This window comes from Adiantum capillus-veneris, chromosome 10 (assembly GCF_014529385.1).
Source record: "Adiantum capillus-veneris isolate H3 chromosome 10, ASM1452938v2, whole genome shotgun sequence".
In the NCBI taxonomy this organism is placed as follows: domain Eukaryota; kingdom Viridiplantae; phylum Streptophyta; class Polypodiopsida; order Polypodiales; family Pteridaceae; genus Adiantum; species Adiantum capillus-veneris.
In genome coordinates, this window is record NC_140940.1 from 127,170,788 (window position 1) to 127,190,386 (window position 19,599).

General features: G+C 44.1%; 1 protein-coding gene across 1 annotated transcript in view; it reads right to left on the reverse strand.

The window, feature by feature from the left end:
• The window catches only part of LOC147449614 (protein ARABIDILLO 1-like), a 45,921-nt gene extending 28,820 nt beyond the window's left edge, over positions 1–17,101 (reverse strand). The window contains exons 1-9 of the mRNA XM_086522023.1: positions 15,354–17,101; positions 15,104–15,262; positions 14,881–14,961; positions 14,677–14,808; positions 14,410–14,537; positions 14,233–14,320; positions 14,062–14,156; positions 13,917–13,980; positions 13,637–13,812 (exon numbers count right to left, since the gene is read on the reverse strand). Of these exons, the coding sequence (XP_086378149.1) occupies positions 13,637–13,812; positions 13,917–13,980; positions 14,062–14,156; positions 14,233–14,320; positions 14,410–14,537; positions 14,677–14,808; positions 14,881–14,961; positions 15,104–15,262; positions 15,354–16,712 (2,282 nt within the window). The 5' untranslated portion in view covers positions 16,713–17,101. The remainder of the gene's footprint in view (positions 1–13,636; positions 13,813–13,916; positions 13,981–14,061; positions 14,157–14,232; positions 14,321–14,409; positions 14,538–14,676; positions 14,809–14,880; positions 14,962–15,103; positions 15,263–15,353) is intronic.
• Positions 17,102–19,599: the final 2,498 nt, after the last annotated feature.

The window sequence follows — 19,599 nt, forward strand, 5'->3', positions numbered from 1 at the left end:
GGCTTGTGTTCGTACTACAAGCGGTTCATTAGAAAGTTTGCAAAGGTTGCTTCCCCTTTGCATATTTTGACACAGAAAGCAGTCCCTTTCTCCTGGGGACCCACAAAGGTGACTGCCTTTCAGAATGGAAACAGAATTTGAGTACATGACCAATTTTGACTTTGCCGGATTTGCAGAAGTCGTTTGAAGTATATTGTGATACTTGTGGACGTAGTCTGGATGCGGTCTTAATGCATGAAGGCCATGTCATTGCCTATGAGAGCCGATTGTTTTCAAGGCCAGAATTGACTGTGAGAAAGAGCTTTTGGCGGTTATACATGCTCTTACTCAGTGGCGACATTACCTACTCGGAGCCGATTTTACGGTTTTCACAGATGGTTAGAGTTTACGCTACTTCTGATCACAGAAGCAGCTATCGGAAGATGCAATGGGCAAACATTTGGTCACACTTTACTTCCGGATTGTCCATGTGCAGGGACAGAAGAAATTGGTGGCAGATACTTTGTCCCGGAAGCCATTGGTTCTGGCTATTTCCGCGATACATCATAGAAGCTTCGAGGATATGGTCGATCAGTACGCCACAAATACAAATTTTTGAAGATGTATTCAGTTGAATACAGAATGGGGAGGTAGTAGCGGGATATTCCATTCACGATGGCTACTTGATGAGGAAAATCATGTTGTGCGTTACACAACCGTTGAGGGAAAAGGTTATGATAGAATGCCACTGTCCACCTTTTACGTGTCACCGCGGCATTGCTACCACCTTGAAAGGGGTAGAGAGATACTTCTTTTAGCCAAGACTCAAGAAGAATGTGGACGATTTTGTACGCAGTTGCTTGGTATGCCAGAAGGTCAAGTTTGACAGGCATAAAGCACAGGGATTGTTACAAACTTTGCCCATACCCACCCGCCCCTGGGAAAGTATTGCAATGGATTTTGTTTCTGATCTCCCGAGAACACAAAGTGGTCACGATGGTATTTGGACTGTTATTGACAGATTTAGCAAGCAAGTTCATTTCATTCCAGTGAAGAAAACAGTCAAGCCGGATCACTTGGCGAGACTGCTTGTGGCCCAGATCTTCAGATTACATGGCATGCCCGAGACGATTGTCTCCGACAGGGACCCCAAATTCACGAGTTTGTTTTCGAAGGCTATTTGGGAGAATATTGGCACACGGTTGCAGTTCTTGTCATCGTTCCACCTGCAGACTGACGGGCAATCTAAGATTGCTAATTCAGTGGTACTAGATTTATTGAAGTCTTACATCTCGGATTAGAAAACTCAATGGGAAAAGTATTTACCTTTGGTGGAATTTGCCTACAATAACACGATACTCTTCGACGTGTAAGGCGCCATTTGAGATTATTGAAGGTGCTACAAAGGTTCCACCCTTCCTAAGCACGAAAGATAAGATTTTTGAAGCCGATCAGTACATGTGTGACTTGGACACGGCTTTTGCCAAGGTCCGCGAGGCTTTGCAGAAATCTCAAGAAAGACAGAAAAAGGCATCAGATCGCCATCGTCGCGATTTGAAATTGAAGGAGAACGATTGTGTGCCCTTACGTTTTGAGAAGGCACACCTGAGAAAGAAAAAGGGAAAGGAGAGGCTTTTTCCAAAGCTTAGTATGCGATACTACGGACCTTTCCAGATTTTGGAAAAGATAAATGATGTCTCCTTTAGACTGAAGCTGCCCGATACTTGGAGAATTCACAATGCTTTTCATGTGAGTCTCTTGAAGCCTTTTAAAGGAGATGTGCCCGATGATGGGGAGCCTGATGAGCAACCCGAAGTGGAAGAAAACGAGGAGATCCTTGTTTTCGAACAGATATTGGCACATAAAGACAAAAAGATTAAGGGTAAAGTGATAAGGCGGTTCTTGGTTAAATTCAAGAACTATCCTGCATTGAATGCGAAGTGGATGGAGGAGGAGGACCTAGCACATACTCCTTGGATTGTGAATCTTTACCTTGAAGCATTTGGATTAGCATAGTCTATTCTAAATGGAACCCCGAACTCAGCTTGGGCGGAATCTGGTGCAACATGTATGCACAAGAGGGGAGTTGCTCCGCTCCTTTGTCAACAGATTGCCTCGATTTTTGATATTAAAGTCACTGATGTCTCTTTGAGTTTTAGTGATACTGTGAGTTGACAGTATTCTGTTGTATGACTTTATGGACTGGAATTCCCGATAATATGATACTGATTTGTTCTTGACTTGTTTAAGTGCAAGAACTGATAAACGAAATGACTGCAGCATTTTGATCTGAATGATCTCGATAGACATGGTTGCAATAGAGATTAGTCAATTGGGCATCTATGAGGTCCTGAGTGGATCTAGATGCGATTGCTAATTGCGTTGCCAATAAATCATGGTCTAAGATCCGAATGAATTTTGAATGTGATTTTTCATGTGATGTTTTGTGATGTCAAGTGATGTCCTGTGATGTCGTGTGTTGTGACTGTCGCTTGGTACATGTGCTAGATGTGTCTTCCTAGTGCGTCGGTACTAATAGTCAGTGTCTACTAAGACAGCTTACGGCTTATGTCTGTTTTGCAGGCGTAATAGAGGACAGTTACAATGCTTTCAAGAAGGGGGTATGTCACAAACTGGTGACGTGGCTGCCCAGTACACACCACACCTTCCCTTTGGCATGGAACAGTCCCGACATGCTCGCAGAAAATGCTGACGTGGCAGGTTCGCTGAAATGCTGACATGGCATGGCTGTACGCAGCCCCCGCGTTTTGCGGCGCAATTCACGGTAGTGTACAGAATTTTCGCTTTTTGCGGCACTGTTTGTGGCAGTAGTGACAGATTTTGGACTTGCTTTATTTTACGCAAGTTGCAAGAGAGAGAGAGAGAGAGAGAGAGAGAGAGAGAGAGAGAGAGAGAGAGAGAGAGAGAGAGAGAGAGAGAGAGAGCTTTTGAAAGCCTTTGATTTTTGGGACAGCTTTTGGGGCTCTGCTTTTGGCATCCCTTGTAAAATCTTTATAAGTGTGGTCAGGCTTCCCACTTCTCAGAGCATCTGGACGCAGAGTCTGAGAGTGAGAGCCTCCCACCCCCTTGTACTTTGAGTTGCAGATTAATACAAAAGAAATACCGAAACCGGCGCCAGTCTTTGGGGCCAATATCTCTAGGCACGGAACTCTGCTGAGCCGTGTCGAATCAATTGTGAACTGTGAACTGTTTTGAAGTGAATTCTTGTCGTGTCGCAATAGAATCTTGACGTGGAGTGTCCAAGTCTGTTACAGCCTATGCATCAGCACAGTTCTCAAGGAATGTCACAAAAATACGGAAGCGAAAACTGACTGTTAAATGCAATTTATATACTCAAGAGACTTTGGAGAGAAAGAGAGAAAACTTGACACATCATTGGGGACCAGAAGATGGGCTGGTCCCCCTCCATAAAGAGTATCTTTATTACTAAGGGAGAATTCTTTACAAGCACAGGAACGGAGCGAAAGCCCGTCCTCTATTCTTTCTTGTCCTCCTTCTTCTTCTGACTAAGAGAGTAGAAGAACTACTCTCTTGACTACTAAGAGGATCTTTCCTCTTCTGTGAGATTTTGGGAAGCTCTCGTAGATGAGAGTCTATCTTCCACAAAACTCATCGGAAGCTCTCAAAAACGAGAGTCTATCTTCCGCTAACCATGTCTCTTCGGACATGATCATTCCTGTAGTCAACCCACGAAGGAAACATGCAAAACACACGCACACACGCTTGCTGTAATTTTCTGCACATAACCAGAATTGTTACCTGAGCGCGTTCCAATGCCGAAACGGAGGTCCTTTTCGCGACGGAAATGCTCCAAACTTTGTGTGTGTGTGTATAGTAGGTAGAGAGGAATAGTTTCCTACTTAAGCTTTGCTGAAATTCACCATAATACAGGTGATTAGGGGCTGAAAACAAAGAATTTGCAGCAGCTAGTAGAGAGAGAAAAAGAGTTTTCTACTACTTTACGCCATGAAACTTCTCCCACAACTGCCTATGACCATGAGAGGCCTTGTTCTAGGTGATGGGTGCACAGAGGCTCCACATACACCACAAGGTGCTGCTCTCAAGCTTCAATTGAGAGCTTCACTGCGTAGAGGACGTTCAACTTAGGAGGGGTAGTGCACTGCCAACCTGGCAAGAGGGGGAGGAGCTGCTCTCTTATAGCCTCCCAGAAGAGAGGGCGCTAGCATGAAGAGAGGGAGTGAGAGAGAGAGAGAGAGAGAGAGAGAGAGAGAGAGAGAGATTGCATGGGAAAGTGTGCCAAGTGGCACACTTACTTTAAAGTTTAAAAACCATTCAACTTTTGACTTTAAGAATCCTATGCTAGTTAATGAAATGTGCAATTAAGTGCACAACTGCACACATAGATGCAACCAATTAAATTGTTAGCTACTCCCCAGCGCAATGCCGTACCGACACTGCTCTGGCATTACCTGTTCGCACTTGTCCGGCCATTTGGTCCAACGCAAATCATTTAAGAATACTTTAACTAACTTATCCTAAGGCCGTAAAATAATCAGGCCTTAGGGTTATTATTCTAAGGACCCCATCTCATTCCTGTGCTTGCACTAGCGCGCGTAATTTTCTGAGCCTGAAATCTGAGGCTACTATCTACCCCTTCATTGAAGACCCGATTTCCCAATCGCTAGGGCTTCAGGGTATTTTCTGCTAGGGTCTCCCTGAGGTGCACTGGCCCAAACTTGGGCCCACCTGAGGCCCCAGAACTGCTAAATCTATTCTGATGTACACACAACTAATTAGAAGATAATTCTTTTCTCGTAAATAAATTAATTATTTACAAAGTCTGACTTAGTTACATCCCTCTTGGTTCTAAACAGTTGACCTCAACTATAGAGCGTCAACATAACTGTGCAAGATGTCTGGGTAGTCCTTAAGATCGGACTCAGTCATCCACTTTGCATCTAAAGGAGTGTAATTCTTGAACTTGACTAAATACTTAGACTCCCCGACTTGAGTTGTCTCTCCGAGTGGTGTATTATCTGTTCAGGTTGAAGGATTTCCTCAGTCTCTTCGACTTCTGGAGGATCTTCGTGTACTGGCGCCACTGGAGGAGGTCCAACATATGGTCGGAGGAGACTGACATGAAAAGCATTATGGATGCGCCAGTTAGAAGGCAAATCCAATCTGAAAGTCACGTCATTGACTTTATCTATAACTTTGAAAGGGCCGTAAAATCTATGGGAAAGTTTGACAACTTTCCCTTTGCCAACCCGCTTTCTCAATCTAGCTTTCTCAAACCGAAGCAGGACATATTGTCCTTTTTCTAGATTGAGATTCCTTCTGTGCTTGTCTGCTTTTCTCTTCTGTTGCTCTTGAGTACGAAGAATCGCTTGCTTTACTTGTTGATGGGCAATATCAATATTGCGCACAAATTCATCTGAGGCGAAGATGTTTTCTTTAGTAACCATAATAGGAAGTAAGAGTGGCTTCCCATAAATAATTTCGAAGGGAGCTTTACCAGTTGAGGAATGTATGGTATTATTATACGCAAACTCAACTATTGGTAAGTACTGTTCCCATTCGGATTGTCGTTCCGAAACATAGCACTTGAGAAGATCTAAAACAGTGGCATTAGCGATTTCGCTTTGACCATCTGTTTGAGGATGATAAGCGGATGAAAAATCAAGCTTAGTTCCCAAGTTTTCGAACGATGCCTGCCAAAATAGACTAGTCATGTGGGGATCTCTATCGCTGACAATAGTCTTTGGCAATCCATGGTGTTTAAAAATCTGAGCTAGAAATATTCTAGCCATATGATCAGCTTTGATCGTCTTCTTTACTGGAAGAAAATGTGCTTGCTTACTGAATCTGTCTACTATAGTCCATATTGCATCATTTCCATTCTTGGATCGAGGAAGATCCATAATAAAATCCATGGCAATACTTTCCCATGGCGTGTTAGGCACAGGGAGCGGCTGAAGCTTGCCATAAACTTTATGTCTGTCATATTTTACTTTTGGTAGACTAAACACTCACGTACATGTTTTTCAATGCCCGCTCGGAGTGTTGGCCAAAAGAAATACCTTTCGAGGGCACTAGTGGTGGAAGCAATTCCCCAATGCTCGGCATAAGGAGAATTATGTGCTTCATCCATCACCTTCTGTCGTAAGGGCTGAGCTATGCATATTGCTTATTGACGATAGAGTGTATTATCCCTGATGGAATAAGGTGGCCTTGAGTGACCAGCTTGAAGATCTGCCCAAATTGTGGTGAAGTCTGGATCTTGAGGATACATCTCGCTGAGAGATTCTAGTTCCTCATGATAAATTGTTGTTAGTGCATTGATCTTTGGACGCCTGGAGAGAGCATCTGCAAAACTGCATTCTTCGTTCCAGAAGTATGTAAAATCTGAAAATGGAACATTGAAAGAAAGTTGGCCCATCTCATCTGCTTTTCTGATAACTTTCTCTGTGTGAGAAAGTAGCGAAGACTTTGATGATCTGTCTTGATAATAAAATCAGCTCCTAATAGATAATGTTTCCAAATGGAAAGAGCATGAATTACTGCCATTAGCTCTTTCTCGTATATGGAAACATGCAACTCTGCATCTTTAAGGCACCGACTTTCATAGGCTATTGCGTGACCCTCTTGGTTCAAAACTGCTCCTACACAATCTCCAGATGCATCGCAGTATACCTCGAAAGGTTTGCGAAGATCAGGGACGGTGAGAACAGGTCTGTGACTGAGTAGATACTTAAGCTTTTCGAAAGCTTGTTTTTGTCCAGACCCCCAATGGAATGGAATCCGCTTCTTTGTCAGGTCATGGAGGAGACCTGCTATCGCGGCAAAAGCTAGAATGAAACGCCGATAATAGGAACAAAGGCCAAGGAAACTTCGTACATCATGTATTGTAGTTGGCGTAGGCCATTCTACAACTGCTTGAATCTTATCAGGGTCCATTCTCACCTGATTGTGAGATACTATATGGCCCAAATAGTGGATTTCTTTTAGAAAGAACTCACCCTTCTTAGCATTCACAAATAATTTGTGTTTGCGTAATTCTTCAAACACTAAGGCGAGATGCTTATAGTGTTCGTCTTCCGTCTCTGAGAAGACTAAGACGTCATCAAAGAAAACGCCTGTGAAGCTTCTATATGAGTGGAAGATTCTATCCATCATTCTGTTGAATGTGGCTAGTGCATTAGTGAGTCCAAAAGGCGTCACTAAGAATTCATACAACCCGAAGGTTGTTCTAAATGAAGTCTTATGCACATCCTGAGGAGCTATGCGGATTTGATGATATCCGCTCTTCAAGTCTATACGACTAAAGACACTTGCTCCTTGTAACTTTGTCAAGAATGTCGTCAATCCGAGGGATTGGAAATCGATTCTTGATTGTGATCTTGTTTAGAGATCTATAGTCTATGCACATGCGGAATGTGCCATCCTTTTTCTGTACTAGCAAGACAGGTGAACAATATGGAGAAGTACTAGGCCTTATTAAGCCCTTCTCCAAAAGTTCGTTAACCTGCTTAAGAATTTCCTCTTGCTGCATTAGACTAACTCGATAAGGGGGCTGATTTGGAGGAGAACTTCCTGGGATCAAATCAATTGTATGATCCTCAGGTCGTGAAGGTGGGAGTTCATTTGGAAGTTCATCTGCGAAGCAATCTTTATAACTTTCTAATAACTTAAGTCTTTTTTGCTCTAAAGAGGAAGAAAGTTGTGAAACAGACACATCTCTCTCTCTTGCAAAAATCAAGTACGCTGAAACACACTTTTTCATTTCTTTCTTGATGGCAATGTGATTGGCGATAGAGATACGCCAATCACCTGCATCTGCAAGTACAAGATGCTCCTTTCCTTTATGAGCAAAAGATAAGGTTTTCTGAACATAGTCAGGAATGGGATGCATCTTGTAATGCCAAGGCATTCCCAAGATAACATCGCATCCTTCAAGTGAAGCTAGTAAGAAAAGACTCTTGATCCTTGTAGTCGTCGACCTTTAGATTCAACTTCCCTATGATTGGAGTAGAGTTTGAGTTATGCCCTTTGAAAGCGGATTGTGCTTGAATAGAAACTCCAAAACGGTTGGGTTGCAAGTTCAGGTCATCAGCTAGCTTGGTAGAGATGAAGTTGTTTGTACTGCCAGGGTCAAACAAAATGAGAGCCCGTTGGTTGTTGATGCTACCCCATGCTTTAAGAAGAGCTCTTTCTTTTCCATCCTTGGTTGTATTTCCCTGTACATCTGGGACTGCATTGGAAGAGGGTGGTTGTGGAGGTTTGGTAGGATAGTCACCCTTCATATGACCAACTTGTCCACACTTGAAGCATCTTCCTTCACTAATGTAAGTTCGCAACTCAGCAAGAGAGAGATATCTCCCTTTCTTGGGCTGGTTTGGCTTTGCTTCTGCTTCGGAGGCGGTTCTTTTCTTCTTTTGAGAAGAAGAAGTAGAGGTAGGCTGCTCATGGAGAGCCTTCTGCTTGGCATGGTAAGTGCTTTGCTCCATCTTCCTGGGAGTACCCTTGTCATGTATTCCATCAGCTATGCGAACTGATTCCATAAGTATCTGCAAGTTACCTCGAGAGTAAAGCTTCATAGCCTTTTGCAAGGCTTCATGCAATCCTGCTTCAAACTTGCGCATCTTTTCCGAATCGTCAATCTTCTTGAATGGAGTGACTTTCAAGAGAACGTCCCAAAACCTATCCACATAGCGTGGAACAGTTTCGTTCTCCGACTGTGAAAGTCGATCCCATTCTTTCTTTACCTCTTCCTCATAGTCTGGAGGAAGGAACTGTGCGTAGAACTCCTTCTTGAAAGTAGTCCAATCTTGGGGTTTACGATCTTCTAGGATCCCTTCAGCAAATGCAACTTCGAATTGGCGGATGAAAGCCAACGCTTTGTCATTATCACGCCGCCCATTGTAGGTGTCGAATTTCACATCTTTGTCTCCCGACTTGAATGTTTTCTGCCTGTGGTGCTTCTTCTTATGATGCTCCTTCTTTCTATACTTAGACTCCTTATGGACAGGAGTCTTTTCACTTGAATGCACTTCTTGCTGCGACGGATCTTCCAGGAACATGTCTTCCGGAGCAACTATGTCATCCAGATCCTTCATGAAAGAGAACTGAGGGGAATCAGGAGGATCTTGCTCTTGAACCTTTGGGTTAAACCGCACATGACGTTCAAGAGGTTTCCTGTGCCTCTCGTGCATGCGGGAGGTTCCAATCAAAGGATCTTTCCTTGGTTCTGGCGCCTCTGGGTTCTGCGGGATTTCTCCCGACCCCACCGGCATTTTCTCCTTCCATTTCTCAAGAGTATGGAGAATCTTTTGGACTTCTGGATGGGAGAGAGCTTTTAGCAACTCTTCCACCTACTGTTGAAGGAGAGAGAACTCTATCTCGCGTCCTCCCATTTCTGCAGTCTGCCAAGAGTCGTCAATCCCTTAAGGAAGAGAGAGATGACCTTGCTCTGAAACCACTGTCACAAAAATACAGAAGCGAAAACTGACTGTTAAATGCAATTTATATACTCAAGAGACTTTGGAGAGAAAGAGAGAAAACTTGACACATCATTGGGGACCAGAAGATGGGCTAGTCCCCCCCCATAAAGAGAATATCTTTATTACTAGGGGAGAATTCTTTACAAGCACAGGAACGGGGCGAAAGCCCGTCCTCTATTCTTTCTTGTCCTCCTTCTTCTAACTAAGAGAGTAGAAGAACTGGTCTCTTGACTACTAAGAGGATCTTTCCTCTTCTGTGAAATTTTGGAAAGCTCTCGTAGATGAGAGTCTATCTTCCACAAAACTTATCGGAAGCTCTCAAAAACGAGAGTCTATCTTCCGCTAACTATGTCTCTTCGGACATGATCATTCCTACAATCAACCCACGAAGGAAACATGCAAAACACACGCACACACGCTTGCTGTAATTTTTTGCACATAACCAGAAATTGTTACCTGAGCGCGTTCCAATGCCGAAACGGAGGTCCTTTTCGCGACGGAAATGCTCCAAACTTTGTGTTTGTGTATAGTAGGTAGAGAGGAATAGTTTCCTACTAAAGCTTTGCTGAATTTCACCCTAATACAGGTTATTAGGGGCTGAAAACAGAGAATTTGCAGCAGCTAGTAGAGAGAGAGAAAAAGAGTTTTCTACTACTTTACGCGATGAAACTTCTCCCACAACTGCCTATGACCATGAGAGGCCTTGTTCTAGGTGATGGGTGCACAAAGGCTCCACATACACCACAAGGTGCTGCTCTCAAGCTTCAATGGAGAGCTTCATTGCGTAGAGGACGTTCAACTTAGGAGGGGTAGTGCACTGCCAACCTGGTAAGAGGGGGAGGAGCTGCTCTCTTATAGCCTCCCAGAAGAGAGGGCGCTAGCATGAAGAGAGGGAGTGAGAGAGATAGAGAGAGAGAGAGATTGCATGGGAAAGTGTGCCAAGTGGCACACTTACTTTAAAATTTAAAAACCATTCAACTTTTGACTTTAAGAATCCTATGCTAGTTAATGAAATGTGCAATTAAGTACACAACTGCACACATAGATGCAACCAATTAAATTGTTAGCTGCTCCCCAGCGCAATGCCGTACCGACACTGCTCTGGCATAACCTGTTCGCACTTGTTCGGCCATTTGGTCCAACGCAAATCATTTAAGAATACTTTAACTAACTTATCCTAAGGCCGTAAAATAATCAGGCCTTAGGGTTATTATTCTAAGGACCCCATCTCATTCTTGTGCTTGCACTAGCGCGCGTAATTTTCTGAGCCTGAAATCTGAGGCTATTATCTACCCCTTCATTGAAGACCCGATTTCCCAATCGCTAGGGCTTCAGGGTATTTTCTGCTAGGGTCTCCCTGAGGTGCATTGGCCCAACCTTGGGCGCACCTGAGGCCCCAGAACTGCTAAATCTATTCTGATGTGCACACAACTAATTAGATAATTCTTTTCTCGTAAATAAATTAATTATTTACAAAGTCTGACTTAGTTACAAGGAACCAAACAAATTGTTTGGCTCGAGTTTGTGAAGTCAAAAGCAAATGGCGGAGTTCGCTTGAGGATAGCGGCAAAGGTTAGCTGAACAAGGATAACAGTACCAGTACTCGGTTAGCTGTCTCGGTACCCACGAGGTACAACCACAATCATGATTGTGATTCGACGCTTTGTTTGGCTCGGGAGTTTGAAGCCAAAGGCAAAAACTGGAACTCACAGATAGACAAGGATAAAGGCAAGCTAGACAGAGATTACAGTAATAAAGATTAGGCAGAGGAGATAGACATGGCACTCGTGGTGGTGGCCACAGTGGCCTCGATGTCAGATTTTTAGTCAAATGACAGATGTCACCACTAGCTTCAACCAGAGAGAGGCTTGTGAGTGGCAGAGAGGGGCAAGCAATGCTCCCTATAATTAATTTGGACCCTTGTGTTGGAGTTAAAGTTATTGGTGTTTGGACACGTAGGTCGGAGTCCAATGCACATGCATCTGGCAGGGAACCAATCAGACGTCTAAAACACTATGGATGGGCTAGCCAATCCATTGTTGTTGGTCAGATTATGGACAAGGTGTGTTCCAACAGTTCATTATCTTGGAGTTTTATATTTTGGACATGATATATTCACTGTTCACGAATGGGGACTATTGGACGTAATATGGTCTACAGTTCAAAGTTTCTACAAAGGCAACCGATGCTCAAGATGGCATTACTTTCAGGTACAAAGTTGAGGAGAGCAACACCGAGGTGTATCCAATTGGTGGCCACTACTGGGGTGTCCATGGTAGCTTCTTCATCGACTTGGTCTCACTATTGATGTCCACTATGAGCTGCATAGAGGGTGTTAAAAGCTTAGGCATCTCAAATGAACTGCCCAATGTGATCCCATTATTTAGTTTGGCTTCTAGGTATGTATTTTACTTATTTGCCAAGTCTTTGGTAGGGCAATTTATTGGGCTTGTTATATAAGCAACCCCTTGCCTCCATTGTATACACATTCAGTTATCTATTGCCAAGGTTGATTGGTTGAAGAGACTCTCTCTCTCTCTCTCTCTCTCTCTCTCTCTCTCTCTCTCTCTCTCTCTCTCTCTCTCTCTCTCTCCTTGGTCAGAGATCACCAAGCTCATCCGCCAAGACCTGACCCAGCTAGACACCACAAGGACATGGATACAACCAGCACAGGAATTGGGCACGAAGATGGCTTTCTACAGAGACCACCTTCTCCAGCTTACAGAAGATGGTTTTGTGGCGAGACCCAGATACATGGATACCCACTTGTCTCATGGGATACGATGTGCTATTGGCCAATTACGCACATCTTCTCACCAGTTGTGGATTGAGACTGGTAGATACAGCGGAGTACCAGCAGAGGACAGGGCATGCCCCTTGTGTAACATGGAACCTGAGACAGAGCTACACTATACATGCCGCTACCCCGTCTACTACTAGATACGAGGCCGCTTCTATTGCTTGTTCAGAGGGTTTTGGACCACTCTCAAGAGTCATGGGATACGAAGATCAGAGATGTCTGGGTTTGTTCTTGCTCGAGCTGCGCAGACACAGAGATAGCCTGATGAATGTCGAGGCTAGCCAGTCTCAAAGACGGATCACAGACTTCTTCAGAGCAGACACGGGACAGCCGCAAGAGCCACCCCCACAACAGAGCTCCCCCTCGTCTCACACCAGAGGCACACTGATTGACCGAGCGATTGAACTGGGGAAATCCAGGCGCCCGTGACTGCGAAGAACTACACAGCATCGACTAAGGCTACGAGAAAATTCAAAGCACGCTGGCCAGGCATGCACGACGCCCGATCAGACTACTAACCATGGAGGAAATTGATGAGATTCGCCAACGACCGATACTAGATCTCTTGTGATTCAGCTATCCCAACAAGCCGCCCATTTTTTGCTTTTGCTTAGTTTTTTGCTTGGCTCACATCGACCAACTTAGGACCCCATTGTATATATATTTGTTTTGTACTGTTGCTAGGTTATCTTGTTACTCTGACTTGGTATCAGATCCACCACTTTGTAACTTTCGGGTCTCATAGGTCATTATGGCCTTTTGAAGACGTTAATATAACATTTCATTTCTCTCTCTCTCTCTCGCGCTCACTCCCCTTGGTCTTTACGCTTCCGCATCGTCGACTTTGACAGGTTTCTTATTGTATGCAGTTTTAGCCTCTTCCCCTTAGCCAGTTTATTATAGTCGAGTTTTGTTTTATGACAGGACCAAGGGGTCCTGCCCACCCCGGAATGACGTGATCTTGTAAGTGGCAATCACAAGGAGTGCCTCCCACCCCCCCCCCCCCCCCCCCCCCCCCCCGCTTTTTGGGAACCAGTTGATCATGTGGGTAGCACTTGCCTTTCTGAGGCTTCACCATCTCCATCTGTCTTCTATTCAGGTCTTCTCATTCCACGTCTCTCCCTTGTGTTCAAAGCTTGTTATCTTCAGCTTCCCTTGCACACCACCAACCCGAAAGGCCTATGCAGTAATTGACCTGGAAACTCAAGAGACGAGGTAACTACTCGCAAAGATTTAACAAGAAAGGAAATAGCCTGCTATTGATTATTCCAAAATTTCCAACTTTTTCATAGTGCAGAGGGAAGCATGCCGGAAAAGAAAAAAACAATATCAGCAGCACAAGTACGAAAATAGTATTTTGCAATACTATCAATACCTTCCATCAAACATGTAGGCAAGAGCAAGAGCAGCCATAAAGCGAGCCATTTTTGACCCAGAGGAAGAGCAAAGGTGGACTAGAGCACGAACCCCTCCCTCTTCAACTATACGCCAAGCATTGCCTGAATTGAAAGCAAGGTTCCATAGAGCACCTGCCGCAGTCTCGTGTACATCCTGCAATATATATACACACACTTAACCATATGCAACAATTGCACAGCAAACATCCCACTTTTGAACACATCACTATAATCTACTCCTTAGGAATGTGGACTTGCCTCTGCCTCGGAATAAGCCAAGGTTATCAAGGGTGCAACACCACCCTCACGCCCAATTGCTATGCTGAATTCAGGAAAAACAGCATAAAATAAGTAGGCAACCTGCCATTGAGGAGCCTACAAAAAAACCATACTGATGCCTAACCTGTTGGCCTCTGACACAGATAAACCCCATAAGGCTCCTGCAGCTCTCTCCTGTAAACCATGAGATCCTGTACTGCAACTTTGTGCAAGTGCAACCTGCACAAAGGCGTGTGAAAGAGAAGACTTGTATTCAAGAACCCCACAAAAAAAAGTAAAGAGCATTGAAGCTGACCAGTGCCTCAACACCGCCAGCTGCTGCTATTGCCTCTCGATTTCGGTCATCAAAGGACAGATTCCACAAAGCTCCAGCAGCCTCTTGTCTAGAGAAATCATGCATAGAGACCCATGAGCCCAAAATCTGTACCAAAAAAAAGCATTCCCCTTTGTTTATCTCCAACCAAATTGCTACCTGACACCTTCATTCAATGAACAGGTTAGCTGCACCAATGCCTCCAAAGCACCAGCTTCTTGCCCAACAGCTGCATTGTTGCCATTACTGTCTCCATGTGCGGCCAAATTGGCAAGAGCTCGTGCAGCCTGCCAACAAGATATCTGCTTAGTACAAACTAATTGTCTCCAGACTCCCTACTTTAAGCCTGTAGATTTAACAACTGAAAACGTCTACTGAATATACAGTCCCACCCCAAAAACAAGGCAAAAGGGAATAGACAACAACCTGTTCCTGTACTCCTTCATGCTTGGAGAACCGTGCAAGTGTTACCAAAGCCTTTACACCACCAGCCAATGCCACCTCCATGCTACATTTGTCATCTGCTGCTAAATTTGCAAGTGCTCCCGCGGCCCGCTCCTTCACAAACACCTAGTCTGAGTGGCAGAATTTGAACGTATACTGCATGGTGAGCGACAGATCTGTCCTTACCAAGACTCCATCACCACCATGAGGCCACTTAAAAACCAATTCCACCAAAGCCTTGATCCCTCCTGCCTCAGCAATAGCACCCTAAGCAGGATGACTGATCAGATTAAAACAAAGCACTCACCACTTCCCAGGGGCCAGATGTAATCACTTCATTACATCAATACCTCAAAGCATGTAGAAATTTCATTACATCAAAACTTCAAAGCACATAGAAACCCTTTACCTTATGCTCCTCACCCACAGATAAATTCCATAGACCCCCAGCAGCCTCCTCAGCCACCCATCGATTGGGGGACCGTGCAAGAGCTGCCAAAATGCTGATTCCCCCTTCTAAGGCCACAGATTTTGCAACCTCTGCATTCACTGAGAGGTTTGCTATAGCCTGCCATTCAAATCACTTGTTAGCTACTGAATAAAAATCCCAAGGCTGAGAGTTAGGGACAAGTGACATGATATTCAAAATCATTTGACACCTTTGCTGCCTCCGATTGAACTCCCTCTCGGCATGATTTTGCCAAGTCCAGTAGAAGTCCAATGCCACCGCCATGCATCACTGCCTCGGCTCTAGCTGGATCTACGGTAGCATTAACATCATCAGTCACAACAAAAGTCGCAAGTGCGGTGGCTGCTCTTTCCTGAACATCTTCTTGTGAACTCTTGATTAAGCTAAGTAATGTAGCTGTGCCCTGCTTGAGCCAAAAACTGTCCAAACCAGGGATGTTACTATCTGCAATGCGCAAAAGTCCATGTGAGAGAACCCACTCTGTCCAATGGAGGAGCTCTAAGCAATTTCTATCACCTTGCCTCCAACCTTGTTGGCTCCATACTAATGTGCTCCCTTCTTTTCTATCTGCTGAAGCTTTCAGAGCAAGCATTGCCAAACCCTTCATAATGTCTGTAAATCGAGCAAATAAAACTTTCTTCTTGGGAGAGTAAAACACTGAACCACCGGCATCCTCAAGGTTGGAGCAGTTGAGAGCACAAAGAACCTTCAAGTTGTCCATGGCAAGCAGCCTATTAGCAGCTGAGGGTGTGATCTCAGTTCGGGAAACATCTAAGGCAACCAATGCAGGAAGCTTGCTCAGCATCTGAGCAGCAGTAGTCCACTGAATGTTTCTCAAACCAGCCACAGACAAATATCTCAAATTCGTTGCCAAAGGTAATGCAGCTTCATCTATGATAGCACAGTCAAGCAAACCCAAATCTGAAAGATTAGGGCATTGTCTAACCAAAGCTCCAATGGCATCCCCATCGACTTCTCTAATACCCATAAGCCGAAGGCGCCTCAACAAGGGACAGCAAAGAGCGACTACACGGATTGCGTCACTGGTAATTCTATCACAATCAGGTCCAAGCTGAAGACTTTCCACTGCTCCATGACGAGCAGCAAGCATGGAAAGTGAGGCGTCAGTGAGATCTCTGCAATTATCTCCACTCAAATCCTTCAACTCAACTGCCTTCAAGCCTACGATGGCTGATGCCGCAATGGCACCACGAAATCGTAGTCGTTGAAGCTTGGAGCATTTGCTGGCCAGATAGGTAGCTTTGGTGTAATCAAGGCTATGTGCACGAATATCCAGAGACTTCCAAAGGCATGGAGAAGCTCCAAGGCGTCTCCACGTTCGGCAGACTGACGCAAGGTGGGCGCGGTCTCTGTAATCGAGCAGGCCAAAGAGGGCTATAACAGTATCATGGGGAAGACTAGTCCAGTCCACGGAACGCTCAGGCATAAGCCCAACCACTTCTTCCAGACCCTCTTCATCATCACAAGACTCCTCCTTTCCTCTGCTGGACCGGTACTTCACCACTTTTCTTCTCACTCTCCGATTCATGTCCTCCTGTTGTCCTAGCCAGTAAAGCACACCATTCCTGCTGCGGCTACAGAGCTAGGCTTCCTGCCATCGCCTTGATTCTGCAACACAATAAACCTTTTCTCCGTACACAATGGATGAATCATGACGCTTTCCCTTCTTGAGCCCTCAAATTTCCATCCTTTGCCCCGAAGGGCCCAATGATGCAGAGAGAAAAGGTAGGGACTAAAGCAGTAAGTTGCCCTTCCAAGCAGGGAAATTCGTGAGAGACGATCGGCGATGGCGATGATGGAAGGATATGCAAGCGCAATGCCAAGAGGGGGGACTCAGCTTACATCGATCACTCTTCTTGCCGAAGGGTTTGATACACATAGAACATCAGAAACATGGCATGATGCCTGCTGTCCCTCTATATACAACTTCAGAGCTGAGTTCAATCCCCATAAGGTTCCTAAATTCCTGATCTTTATCTCCATTAGATTGCTCTAGGGTAATGAGTATCTTGCCCCACTACACTAGGGACATCCATTAGACGTGAATACATGCATCTACATGGTATAGGGGCTGCCATTGCATGCATCTAGACATGCTCCCATGTGTTTGATGTGTTGCAAAACTAAACATGGGCAACTGCAAATGTAGTGTGGGCTCTCTCTCTCTGTCTCTCTCTCTCTCTCTCTCTCTCTCTCTCTCTCTCTCTCTCTCTCTCCAGTGGCTTACCTCGCATGTCGGTGAATGCATCTACATCTGTTATTGTGTTGGAGAATTAATCATGGGTGCGAAAAAACTAAATGGTAAGAAGTTACATGCCTACAAGACACACACATGTGAAGGTGTTGGGCTACTAAAAGCCTACTTCTACTTTTGTTTAATGTGTTTGAAAATTAACCGCATGGGTAAGAGGAAACTTGAAGCTAGCAAGAACCTGCATGCCTACTAGATATGTGCATGTTCAACGGTTCGACTACTAAGTGAAAGGACAAATCTTGAATCATACTCAAATTGGACATTTTGAAATTGTTGAATTGAACCTCTTGCTTGGTCAAGCAGTGAGAAAAAAAGTTGCCACGATTGTACTAGAGGAGAGAGAGAAAGATAGTGAGAAATTCATTGCATGGAGTTTATAACCTATGTTTCATATATTTCACGACCTTGGCAAAGTGGAGAGACAAACTTGCAACTCCCTTCTATACTTTTATAAGTGATCATTGTGTCAAGTGTAATGCTTGTTAAGGTATTTGACTTAGCACGATAACATCAAGACTAGTTGAATGAGAAGGAAATGTAGCAGTCATAGGAGTACACACACAGAGCAAGAAGCTTGATAAAGGGAAGCTCTCTTCCTTACAAATATTAGAGTACAACATGAACACATTATAAGAGAGATAAGTATGTGTGAAAATCAATCCAACATGCCCCCATAAAGCGGATGATGTGAACAGATATACAAAGAAGTGGCTAATTAACCACAACAAAGCAAAGCTTCACACTTTGTCTCGAAATGTTGGGGATGGGCCTTGACCTATGTTGTTTATATGCGGCCCCTCTTTTGTTGTGATGCATGTGCATGCACACAGGGTTAAGAAGGGTTGAGAAGTATCCAAATCTCTCAGAGATTTTCAAACCTAGAAATGAAAGGTCAAAATTACCTAGGTCATGATGAGCAACAATAGATGATGCAAGCAATAACAAGACCTAGCCCTGGTTCTTCATCTGTAGAAGAGCATGTTGTCATCACTTTCAATTTATATGAAAAGTTATAAATTCTTGCATTATGAATGGCTTTTGTGTTTACTTTCTAACTCTACAAGTGAAATAAGAGCTAGGATGAGAATATTGTTTCTTAATCTCCCAAATGATGATCATAATTACTAGTTGACCTCCCATCCCACAAACCCACTCCAATCATTACTTAGTTAACAAAGCATCAGGCATGTTCTTGGGCTGACATGATTAGTATTGAAAAGAGTTTGTGTATTGATGATTGCATTTGCACTAGTCACTTTGTAATCCTACAATTGTGCATGCCCCTACCTCGTCCCTTATCACTTAGAGCATAATCGAAGTCAAATCAATGTGTGGCTATCATTAATCCTCATTCATTGTCCCTAATCTCTCTTTGTTTAGTCCCAAACAATTATCCACCATCACTTGACTATGGGGAGAGAGAGAGAGAGAGAGAGAGAGAGAGAGAGAGAGAGAGAGAGAGAGCTTGTAGAAATGTAGAAGCATCAAAGCATAAGAGAAAAGTGAGAGTGCCAGAGACAAAGCACTATTCAAAAAAATGTTGCAGCTAAAATTCAAAGAAACTATTGACTTTCGATTGCCTTTTAGCTACAACCTTTCATTTCGTAAGAGCCTGTAACGTACATCTACTTCAATTCATCATGAAGCAACTGCACAAACATTACATTCAGTCAATGAACGCCCCTTCTAGGCCACAAACCATTGTAAGGCTACAAGCACAAAAAGTAGTGCCTACTCACTTGCACAAGTTGATGTGACCACCATAACAAATAGCACTCAAGGTTGGTGGCAACGGTGTGTAGGTTGGACGCCTCCATCACCACTTATCCAAGGAGTTTTTTGAAAGATTTTATACTATTCTTGTTAGTGTTGAGAAACTCACTTGACCTCTCAGCTTCGACGGTGGCAGTGGAGTGATTAGCTTGCTCTCACGTGAGAACTCCATCACATACTGAAACAAGTGATAAGATTAGCCATTATGTCTCTTCTTGTGGAGATTGGGTGAAAGAGACAAAGGGGGGGGATTGAGGCTTGTTTGTTTGTGTGTGTGTGTGTGTGTGTGTGTGTGTGTGTGTGTGTGTGTGAGAGAGAGAGAGAGAGAGAGAGAGAGAGAGAGAGGGAGAGAAAGAGAGTTGGATGGGAGGATAATACACAAGTATAT